Genomic DNA, 12565 nt, shown 5'->3' with positions numbered 1-12565 from the left:
CTAAACGTCAAGGTGCAAGCAAGCAATTTAATTAAACCCAGCCTGTGAAACATGTTCACCCCTTAGAATTACGTTCGGGTGTAACAATTCATTGGAGCGAGGTGTATTAACTCGAGTTATAAACAAGAATCTCTCCACCGCGCTCCAATGCTCCAGACTATCCCTTTTCCCCCTATATCAGCCAAATGATCTTCATGTGGGAATCCTGAGTAATAGAACTTCAAGATGGTACCCTATCCGATTAAAAATTCAGACTAATGTTAGCCGCTTTATTCCTGTTATCTTTATGTGACTTATCCGCAATGTCAATGATTATAGCCTTAAATACTTATATAGGTACTCTACAACTTTCTTTGACTAAACAAACAACACTTGACTAACTCTAATGACTTCAGACTGTGCCACGCGCCGAGCTGCCAGCAGTGCCAGCTAATAAATTTGTTTAATTTACTAACGTTTGTATTTTAAGAACGATTTCCGAAGTGAAAATTGAAACGTCAATAAATTTACTTTAACCTTTAATTGTGGCTCATTCCCATTTAAATACTAATTACTGTAAAATACTACGTGGTGTTCCCCAAGGAGCCCACTGTACAAAGTGCAGTTTTCATGGATGTTAATTATTAAAACTTGGTGGAAGGTATTTTAGAAGTTATGTAAAAACTTTCAAAAATCAGCTTTAAGAGATTTCAGGAATAAAATTAGCAATTGTTCAACTGGAGGTTGAAAAATATGGTCCTGGGGTCCCAAAACGACCCCACTTTGTTGTTAAGGGCTAAGATAGCAAGTACATAATTTAAGCAGATTTTTGAGCAGATTTTGAGAGTGGCCATATATTAACAATAATTAAACTTACGTAAGAAATTCCCAAACAATAAAAAACAGCGGAAAAAATATTAAACAGAGCAGCTTCAAGATAAAGAGGTAGTAAAAAGAATAGAGGAAGAAATAAACAAAAGATTGGCAAAAATGGCAACGGGAACTTAAAGGAGCAATGGAAACTAATCCAAACAGTCATGAAAGGCCACTGGTTTGATAAGGACTGCAAAACGAATTCTAGCGGAAAGGAACAACACAAAAATGGAAAATATTAGAAGTAATACACAAAAAAGTAAACAGCATTATAAAACCAAAAGAAGAGAAGCTAAACAAATCTGCTGGCATTATTATCTCATATGAGATATCACATATTAATATAATTAAAAAATATTAGGCGAATAATTGTTTATAAAGATTGTTTATTTAATTTAGGTTTCAAGTATTGTCAAACATCAAGTACCAATATAAAGACCACACTTTATATTATATCACAAAACGCACTTATTAAGTGATATTGTAAATTCTTACAGATAAAATTTTGATTTCATTATGTAAAGTACTAAGATGTTCATTTAGATCTAGCTGTTGTATGTTCTCTAAGAGGTTTTGGTAATAATGCCAGTAGTAGATAGAATAATAGGTACTGTCTGAGTACTTTCCATTCTTCATTGTCACCTGATTTGTATTTCTACATCTTTGTACTTTTGATATTTTCGTTGTACTTAATACGCAAAATATTGGTACTAGGTATTGCCACATCAAAAAGTGTTATTTGCCTAGTAAGTTTATTAACTATTTATAGTATGAGATCCGATGTATTATGTGCCACTGGTTGGTCTGTGAGCACAGTGCGGTGCCAGTATAGCTTGTAGTTTTCATTTTTAAGTATTCTGTCAGGGACGTATTGATAATAAGGAAGACGGTCGGTTCGGAGAAATCCCAGTTTGTCAGCTAGTTCTTGGTGGATAATCTTTCCTACTGAGTCATGGCGTTCTTTATAGTCAAAACCAACAAACGCCTGGCAGCCCCCGGTAAGATTTTGGACGGTTTCTTGGGTTTAGCATTCATCGGCATTCGTCATTTTGGACTTGAGGATATTTAACAATATATTTTAGGTAATTTTAAGTTGGAATAACCTAATCCTGAATAGCAAGTAGGAAACCCTAAGTCTCGGAAAACATCTTTTCTGATGTCAACCAATAGTTCGACGCTGTATTGTCGACATACTCTTAGTTGATGTCATTGAGATGTCGCCCATGCAGAGGTTTACTCATCCAGGTGCGCATTTTTTCCTGCATATTCAGGTGGTTTATACGCAGTTCTTGTTTCCTCAGTTCAAGCGGCGTTGTATCATCTAATGCGCAAATTGCTCGATGTAAAGTAGATGTGTCAGCCTGAAAATAAGTTCTCAAATTAGCAACCTGTTTATCCAGTTGCTTACCAATGTCCATAAGTCCTCTTCTCCCTTCATATCTCGGTATTGTTGTTTTCTCTACTGAACTGCGTGGATGGTATTTTTCCTTTGTGAGAAATCTTCTTACTTTCTGCTGGAGACTTTCTATATCCGTTTTTGACCGCTGTATGATACCAAATGAGTAGCTAAGCTCGGAACAGGCGTACGTATTTAATGCCTTAAACAAATTTTTGCTATTAAGATATGACCGATTTAGCCGTCTTACTCTTCGCACAAACCCTAATGTTAGTTCGGTTTTCATTAGTTTATGGTCAATTTCTTGCGCTTACTGTACTCCAAGATATTTTTACATATCATTTTCACCCATTGCTTCGATGTTTTGGCCATCTCACATATCGAAACCTCCGGCCTGAACCTTTCTCTGACTATATTTAGTATACGGCACTTGTCTAGTTGGAGCACATTGAAGGAGGAAGAGGAAGAAGAGATTGGGATAAAAGTTAAGGGCCAACCAATTAATAATATTAGATACGCAAATGATACGGTTTTAATGGCGGAGACAGTAGAAGACCTGTAAGCCATTTTAAACAAGGTAGTCACAGCTAGTGAAGAGAAAGGGTTAACAATGAACATCAAGAAGACGAAATTCATGATTATTTAAAAAAAAACAAAGATTGAATGCAAACCTGTACATTCACAATAACGAAATCGAACGGGTGCACAAATATAAATATTTGGGAACAAGCGTTAATAACAACAAAGACATCACAGAAGAAATAAAAACTAGAATTGGAAAGGCTCGAGCTGCTTTTGTTAATATGAAGGACATTCTGGGAAGTCATGACATTAACTTAAACCTGAAAATGAGATTGGTTAGATGCTACATCTTCTCGATACTGCTGTACGGAGTAGAGACTTGGACTTTAAACAAGAGCAGTACCGATAAACAAGAGGCCTTCGAAATGTGGATATACAGAAGAATTTTGAAAATACCTTGGACAGACAAAATATCAAATAGTGTAGTTCTTCGAAGAATGAACAAAGAACGGGAGCTGTTGATCACCATTAAGAGAAGAAAGTTGGAATATTTTGGTCATGTGATGAGAGGGAAAAAGTACCGATTGCTCCAGTTAATTATCCAAGGAAAGATTCAGGGCAAACTAAGCGTGGAGAGACGACGTATATCTTGGCTGCGCAATTTAAGAGACTGGTGCCAGTGCACATCTAACCAATTATTTAGAGCAACAGCTTCAAAGATACGAATAGCAATGATGATTGCCAAATTCCGTAGCGGAGAGGGCACTTGAAGAAGAAGACTTGTCTAGTCCACAATGAATACTAATATCATTTGAGAAAGTTTCTAGAGGTTTTACCATCTGATCTAGGTGATTTCGAGTGTAAGTCATTGTGTACTAAGTCCTGCAGAAGGACTTGATTTGATAAACTTTGACATGTAAACTAAACTAAAGTAATTCTGAAATTTAAAAAATAAAATAAAAAAAAAATTGAAAATGAATAAAAAGTGACTAACAACTAGAAGTGATAAAAAGAAAAATATTAATCACTAAATGAAGTTTAAAAGCAAGATACTATAAATAAGCAAAATTAATTAAGTCCAACGTCAAAAATACAAAACACTTGAATTAATTCTTCTTCTTCCTTTGCCCTATCCGTTTCGGACGTTGGCTATTAACAAGGCTATTTTGACTTTGTTTACGGCACCTCTGAACAGTTCGGTCGATGTTAGTCCGAACCATTGTCGCAGGTTATGCATCCATGAGTGTCGTCTTCTTCTCGGTCCCCTCCTACTGTCGATTCTTCCTTGGACTATTAACTGTAGCAGCCGGTACTTAGAATGCCTCATGACATGTCCGAAGTACTCAAGCTTCCGTTTCTTTACGGTGAAGATTATTTCTTTGCTTTTGCCTATTCTCTGCATTACTTCCACGTTAGTGATGTGATCTGTCCAGGATATCCGAAGAATACGGCGATATATCCACAGCTCAAAGGATTCTAGTTTCTTCAGTGTGGCTTCCGTTGTGGTCCATGCCTCTGCTCCATAGAACAAGACCGGGAAGGCATAACACTTGACCAGTCTTAATTTTAGTTCCATTGAGATTTTGCTTGTGAACCACTTTTTCATATTGTTGAACGCGTTTCGCGCTTTTTCAATTCGTGATCTTATTTCTGTTGACTGGTCCCATTTTGTGTTGACTGTGGTTCCAAGGTATGTGTATGTCTCCACTTGTTCTATTTTTCGGTTGTTTAATGTCAATTGCATCGGAGGTTGTTGTGTTCTGCTGATGAGCATGCATTTAGTTTTGGTTGTATTGAGTTCTAAACCATATTCTTGACTTGATGTGTGTATGCTTTGCATGAGTCTTTGAAGCTCGTTGCAGTCATTTGCGATAATAACTGTGTCGTCAGCATATCTAATATTATTGATTACCTCTCCGTTTACTTTGATACCCTCCGAAACTTCTCCCAGTGCTTCTCTAAAGATTTGTTCAGAGTATATATTGAACAGGAGCGGCGAGAGGACGCATCCCTGTCGTACACCCTTTTTAATATCTATCTTTCCACTGTGTAAGTTGCCCATCTTTATCTCAGCACTTTGGTTCCAATAGAGACTGGTTATTATGCGCAGATCCTTGCTATCAATATGCATCTTCCTGAGCATTTCCATGAGTTTATCATGTTTGACCTTGTCAAACGCATTGGAGAAGTCGATGAAGCACAAGTTGACGTCCTTGTGCATGTCTCTGCATCTTTGAATTAAAACTTGCAGACTGAAGATCGCCTCTCTTGTGCCCAATGTGCTTCGGAATCCGAACTGTGACTCCGATATATTTGCTTCGCATTTGTTATATATTCTATTGTGTATGATTTTGGTGAAAACTTTGGTAATGTGATTTATCAAGCTTATTAAGCGGTGTTGATCACAGTGTTTTGCACTTGGTGTTTTAGGTATGGCTACAAAGGTCGATCGAAGCCATTCCTCCGGAATCTCCCCTTTGTCGTAAAAGGTGTTAAAAAGGCCTGTCAGAAAATCGAGGAAGTGGTCATCCGTTTCGCATAGGAGTTTTATGATCTCGCCCTGTATGTTGTCGGGACCTGGTGTTTTGTCGTTTTTTAGCGATGAAATGGCTTTTTCCACTTCAGACCTTAGTATTTCGGGTCCAGTCATGTCGTCATCTTGGTCCACTGTCGCTCTGCGTTTATCGTTAAAAAGTCGTTCTACGTAATCTTTCCATGTGTCAATGAGCTTCAAGTCGTTTGATATAAGGTTACCGTCTGCCTCTATTAGTGTCGGGTGGGGATTATTGGTTTTCTTTTTAGTTGTTAATTCTTTGATCTTTTTGTGCATGTTGTGGTAGTCATATCTTCTGTCGCACTCTTCGATTTCATTGCATTTGAATGAATGAATTCTTGAATTAATACAGGACAAAAACGTGTTGTCAATAAATTTTTCAAATAACAATTGTCAAAATAACAAATTCTTACCTGAAGTCTGTTCTTGCCTACAGGAGGTTCCGCATAAGGAATATCTTGAAAAGCATAAAAATCCTTTCCATCTGCACTTTGAAGAATATGTCCCCGGATTTTTCCTAAATTGTTCAATTTAACTATTAAGTCATCTTCCGCAGATACTTCTCCAGTTACAGGGGATGAAGTCACCTAAAAACAAAAATAAGATAATATTTTGAAATAGAATTATATAATATTTTATTATCAGTCGAATAATTTTGCTGAACAGAGATTGCGGTTTGAGAAAAAAGATTACAAAATTGTAAATGTACTTCTTGACTATTAATATAATAAGATTTCAATCTAAAATTGTTTTAATGATAAAATTGTATTAGATACGTAATCAAAACAAATTGAGTTCTACGAATTAAAGGCTGAGTACTGAGTTTCTACTATAAGACTGATTATTATTATTTTTATTAGTCAGTAAGTAAAAAAATACCCGTCATAACTTGCAATCATCTTGAACAGGACATATTTTCTTGTAAGTGTATTCTGAATTGATATTGGCAATCAATATGAGAAATTTATGTCTATCCTAAGCTTCAAAATGAGTTATTTTTTGTTATATGGGTCCATTCTTTTAGTTCCGCAGCCACGTTTTTCTTTTTGTCCATGCTTATTTTTCTTTTGTACTTTCTTTCTAATAAAGCTTGAATTTGAGTACCATGACTGATATTTTTATATGGAAAAAATGACCTACCCAATATGCTTACTGCTGTTGCAGATGGAGTGCCTAATTTTTTATTAAAAAAGTGTATATGTACCCTTGTAATACCATCTGTTATATTTTTTAATAGATCTTTGAAAACCGCTATGTTTCCTTCTTTATGGATTCTATATTTAAAAATGGTCAGAAAGACAAGATTAAAAATTATTGTAGCATTTGTATACAATTGGCAATCCCTAAGCTCTTCGACTATCTTATAGCAAAGTAACTTTGTTGGTTAGGTAAAGGCTTAATATCTTAACTACAACATGATTTTCATAGCAAAAAATACACTGCAACAAACTTGGTTTGCTATTAATCTCATACATTATCTCATATGATAGACCATGAACGGATAGATGCAATATACGCAGATTTTTTCAAAGCATTTATTCGTGTAGATCACCAAATACTTTTGTGGAAATAAATTAATGTAGGATTTTATTTCAGATTTGTTGAATGTATTACAATGTCTGACAGTATCTCGGTAACATCTGGAGTTGCTCAAAGAGGAACTTTTTTTTAATATCTTCGTTAACGACATCACTTCCTGTTTCCTAAATAGCAAATGTCTAATGTTGGCAGATGACTTGAAATTTTGTAAAGGTATAAATAGCTTAAAAGATCAAGCCTTGATACAAGATGACTTAAACCGACTACAAAATTGGTGTAATCAGAACAAACTCCACTTAAATGTGAAAAACTGTTGTTTTATACGTTTTTCCTATAAAGTCAAGAGAATTGGAACTAACTATACTATTAATAATCAGCCACTGAATTATGTTTCTTCTATTTGGGATATTTGGGTGTTACTTTCGATGAGAAGCTTTTTTTCTGTGACCACATAAACTCTATTTCAATAAAGTCATCTAAGCTTCTTGGTTTCGTTACTAGGAATTGCAAGTATTTCTCCATTGATTCAACAATATTAATGTATTGTTGCTTAATTAGAACTATTTTGGAATACTGTTCAGTTATTTGGTCACCTTATTTTCAGAACAATATTGATAGCATAGAAAGAGTCCAGCATAAATGTTTGAGATATTGAGCTTACCATGTCCACACTACAATTGAAAATCCTGATTATTCCCGTATCGAACAACAATTATCTTTACCCTCACTCAAGAATCTTCGTGATATGTCAGGTGCTATATTTATATATTATAAAATCATACATGGATTTATTGATTGTCCAAACCTGTTAAGCCAGATTAACTTTAATGTTCCCCATCAAGCTCTACGTTACTACGTTTTTAATATTCCTATCCACAAAAAAACCCATAGTATTAACGACCCATTGGATAGATACTTGGGGCTAATAAATGTTCTTGATTTTGATATTTTCAATATAACTTTAACTCAGTTAAAAAGATCTCTTGCTTTGTGATATCTATATTGGGATTGTTGAATTTTGTTCTTGTTATTTTTTGTTTGTTTGCAAAACCATTCACATCTACATGACACATAAATCCGGCTTTAGCAGAACTTTTTTTTGTTGTCATCGGTGACAAATCGTTGTAATCCATATCAAAATGATGGTTATTGTAATGCTTTTCTCTATTTTTTAAAGAGGACAATCACTGTCTATAAGGTTAAAAGCCTCTTAATGAAGTAGCTTCTATAGATCATTTTAAATTTCTGACTAATGCCTTGGTTCAAGAGTTAGTAATGTTAGGTAATATTGGGTGAAAGAAAAATAAGTTTAACATTATCAAGTGCTAACTTGGACTGAGATGTAGTATTATCCAGAAACAATACAACTTTTCTATTCTGCTTTTTCATCTTCGTATACGCATAGTATCTACTGACATCTATTCCTTTTTGTTGGAGACCCATTTAAGAGGCAATTTATCGATGTGTACCCCCTTAAAACACCGAAGATTTTTGCTTTTGCCGATAATAAGTGGTTCCTCCTTTTCACCTTACATATTTGTAACTGAATAAAATTGTAATTCTTGGGCAGTAGTAGTGTAGTCTAAAAGTAATATAATGTAGACGATAAAATCTTTCTAACCAACTATTTGATTCCTTGAAGTCACTTAATTCTAGACATAGCGCAACTTTGAGGGCTACAAAACGGGTTGAACAAGGCTTGATCCACAATATGTTCCTCGGTTTTAGGAAATTTTCTTTTTTGACATCCTTACCGTCTTCTTTTTGAAACAAATTTCTGGCTTTTTCTTTATTTTGTAGCAATACGGTACGAGTCTTGCCTACTCTAAATTTTTCGGCCAACTTCCTAGTGCGTATGCCACTTTTTTTCACTTTCGTTAATTATATCCATGTGTTCTTTGATAGAAAAGCCATTTTCTTTTTCCCATACTCGTTAGTTCCAAAATAATACTAATACCACGGTAGAAAAAAACTGTGTTTTAGACTAATAGGTGCTAAACATAAAAAAATCAATAAGCTCGTCTTAATCGTCTCTTGAAAGACGACAACATCGACATGTTGGTAACCATTTTCAATGCCATATACAACTCCGGTCATATTCCATTGGCTTTAATCAACATTTATAATATTAAATTACAAAGAGCGGCAAAGACCACCAACTGATCTTCTTATTGAGTCATCTGCTTAAAGTATTCTTCACACAAGAATATTCAGAAAGTTGAAAGAGCTAAGCGACGAGACACAATTTGAATTTAAGAGCCGAACGCGTAAGCTGCTTGAAGACGCTTGTAAAAAATTGCATGAACCAACAAAAGAAAAGATTCATCATATTCCTCGATTATGAAAAAGCGGTTGACATCATCAAACACGACGCAATAATAAAAATGCTACAGAACTCTATCATTGATGAAAAAGATATGTTATACAGAATCTCTATTGGAACCAAAAAGCACGAGTGAGACTGAAAAAGTCAACCAACACAAAGGAATTTAAAATTTTAAGGGGGAACTACAGAGATGTATTTTGTCTTCTGTGATGTTTAAGCCCTACGTGGAGAATGTTTTAAAGGTCAAGGGTACGCGATAAATAAAATTCGTTACGCCAAAGACACCTGAATAATTACAGATAACGAGCCTTAATAAAATAAATAATATAGCAAAAACATACGGTTTGAAAATAAATACAGAAAGACATAAATGCATGGCAATAAGAAAAAAATCCCTTTTAAAAGCACTAGATAATATTCCAATTGAGTAATCCAAACAAGCAAGAAAAGCAAGCTTTTGTCAAATTTAAACCGCTTCTATATAACCACAATATTTCTTTTAATCTCAGCTATTAGGTGGTTAAATGATATTGGTTGTTCATATTGTTATATAGCAAGGAGTTATGAATATTAAACATATCCTGCAAATAATGTTTTGCATTCCATGGACGGATAGGGTGAAAAACGAGGAAACGAGCAGTGTTCAATTTGATTAAGGTACCAAAAATTGGATATCTCTCTCTTTTTGTTTTCCCATTTCTGGAGCTGGTGATTTCCTCCAATACTCCTAACAAATTTTCTTCATTGATCTCTATCTTAGATATATTCAGATAGATTCAATGAGCTTTCGGTCTATTCCACTACGACCTTTTCAGATCTATTGTGGTCCTTTACATTATCTAGCTTAAGCCTTTTTGCAAGGTCTAATAGATTGTAGGCTGAACCTTCAATGTAGCTCTCTGCCATGTACCCTGACACAAAATGTGCTCTGCTATTTCTTTCTCTACATGTCAGAATCTGCATAGACCATCATCTGCTAATCCCATCAGCTCCAACTGCCGATTCAGCTTATTCTGTTAACAGACCTCTATGGCTTTGACTATTTTCCTCTCTTTGCTTATTAGATCTGCTGTAAATTTTGGCGAATGTTCTATAGTGAACTGTTTTACCTTTCTTTGTCTTGGTGAATTTTTCCACCATTCCGGAGTTTGTGTGCTACTAACTTTCTTGTAGCCATTCTTTTTACTGCATTTGCAACGCCGCAAAAGGGTTCCAGTTCAATGAATGGCATTAATGAGCTTTGTTTGGCCATTTCATCTCCTTTTTCATTTTCCTTATAACCCTCGTGCCCTGGTACCCTTTCTACCGTAACCCTGGTACGGTCTTCTAGTTTATTTAGGGCATCCACCTAATCCCATACTAGCTTACAATTGACCTCTACAACATAAGTGCATTAAGAGCTTCCTGGCTATCTGTGAAAATGGCAATTAAACGGTGCTTTCTGGTTGGTGACCATCCCAACGTTTCCATAAACAACTAATCGAGTTGGTTAAGAATAAAAACGTTTATAGGATGAATTGTCCAAGGTATACGCAGCATACTTATCCAAAAATTGGATACCTGAGCGCCTGGGCACCTACAATTCAACTAATTATCCAAGGAAAGATTGAGGGCAAGAGAGGAGTAAGTTGCAAACAAATGTCATGGTGCTACGAAATATAAAGAACTGGAGCATAAATACCACTGGCGAGCTTTGTCATGTCGCGAAGGAAAGACGTCTTTCCTTAAGATAATAAGATAATTCTTTAACGCACTATAGGTATACGACACTATATAACAAGAAGAGTATAAATAGTCTATAAAGACCTAAATAATCCAGCCTACTATTGTTGTAATTTCTAAACTTTTGGAAACGCCATTAACAAATACCTTTTAGTTTTATTTTAAATTGTTTCAATATTTAGATATGCAAGTAAATAAAAACTTACCCCTTTATTTGCAACATAAAGCAAGCAACAAAAAATTACCAATCTTAAATTCATGATGCTACGATTTGGCAAGTTCGTACCAGGCGAGTATATTTTATACCAAATTGTAATCGTTGTCTCATCATAACTATCGCTTTAATCAAAATTCTTTAATAAAATTATCGATAAAACACTTCAAAAGCAATGCGTGAATAATTATTTACTAAGAATAGAATTTTTTTAAAAACTATACCAAATAAAATGTTTGGGATATGTATTACTGATTTCGTTTTTTTAGTTGTTTATATTCCGAATTTTCATGTCATTTTTATGGAAACTACTACTACCAGTACACGGTACTAAGTCACAGATTAAGCACTTTGAGTTATTGGATCTTTTAACTTTTAGTCCGTTGTATCTTAGTTGCTAGTTCGAGTCTTAGACCTTTAACAAAAAAACTATAAAAGAAGATATATTTTTTACATTCTGTGAATAGTTTAACATTGCTATTATAATTTCAGCCCTGGGAATTCAACATTGTATCTTAAAGTGTGGTGATTCTGATTTTTCCCCTGTTCAATAAAAAATCAATTGCTTTATAGTAATTTTTTAATTCTCCATTGTAAAGAAAATAAAATAACATTCTGCTTATGTGGCTGGTATGTAAAATTTAATTGTAAAGAATAGTGGAAAGAAATTGTTGAGCTGCTGGATCACAAAATTGTGTTAAACATTGCAAATCGGAATACTTTCTTTCGGATATGTTGATCAGTCCTGAAAAAAAAATGAAAATATTAAAAACAGTTTTAGAGATACGACACGTGAATTTTAACATTATACCTTATTTCAGGAAGAATACATTCGCCTTCGTTCAAACCGCTAATTCTTCGGTTTCTTTCTTCGATTACAGCAGTATCTTACATTGCACCATAAAACTTCTTGATCATTCTTGGATGCTCTTTTGATACACCAAATTCTTTAATTTTGCGTATAGGAAAGGGGAATTTCTTCTTATACATTGTGGAACGATGATCTACTGACTAAATATTCCTTGATTTTCAGAATTATTCTTTAGCATATTAAAGAGTGCTGGCTTGGCTCTAGCGGAACGTACTAACCCATTTGGACCTACTGTACTCATACTTTAATAATTTAAATAATATAAAACATTACTTTCATTTAACACACAATCACATATACCTTACTCCTATTTCATTTGTTAACATCTCTCCCCTCAAGAAACTTCCTCGTTAATTGTCAGACAGTTACAACATTAATCGAAGATCACCCATCATCAGCAATACCGGATAGTTTGAACTATGTATCACGAATCATTATCTAAAAATTCTTGTATCGGCATGTAAGCAGTATTTTGTTTGTTTCTAATTTATTACAATTCAATAGATTATCTCTTACCAATCAATTTGTGGGTTTTCACTTTGTCTGCTGAATCAATTTTATGCATATTA

At 34.5% G+C, this 12565-nt stretch overlaps 1 protein-coding gene across 1 annotated transcript in view; it reads right to left on the bottom strand.

Annotated features, from left to right (window-relative positions):
• The window catches only part of LOC140447323 (carboxylic ester hydrolase-like), a 28062-nt gene extending 16825 nt beyond the window's left edge, over nt 1-11237 (bottom strand). The window contains exons 1-2 of the mRNA XM_072539921.1: nt 11118-11237; nt 5738-5911 (exon numbers count right to left, since the gene is read on the bottom strand). Coding sequence (XP_072396022.1) covers nt 5738-5911; nt 11118-11171 — 228 coding nt within the window. The 5' untranslated portion in view covers nt 11172-11237. The remainder of the gene's footprint in view (nt 1-5737; nt 5912-11117) is intronic.
• Nucleotides 11238-12565: the final 1328 nt, after the last annotated feature.

The sequence above is a fragment of the Diabrotica undecimpunctata genome, chromosome 8, assembly GCF_040954645.1.
Source record: "Diabrotica undecimpunctata isolate CICGRU chromosome 8, icDiaUnde3, whole genome shotgun sequence".
Taxonomy (NCBI): domain Eukaryota; kingdom Metazoa; phylum Arthropoda; class Insecta; order Coleoptera; family Chrysomelidae; genus Diabrotica; species Diabrotica undecimpunctata.
The sequence above is the reverse complement of the archived record's forward strand: the minus strand, read 5'-3'. Positions and strand labels throughout refer to the sequence as shown.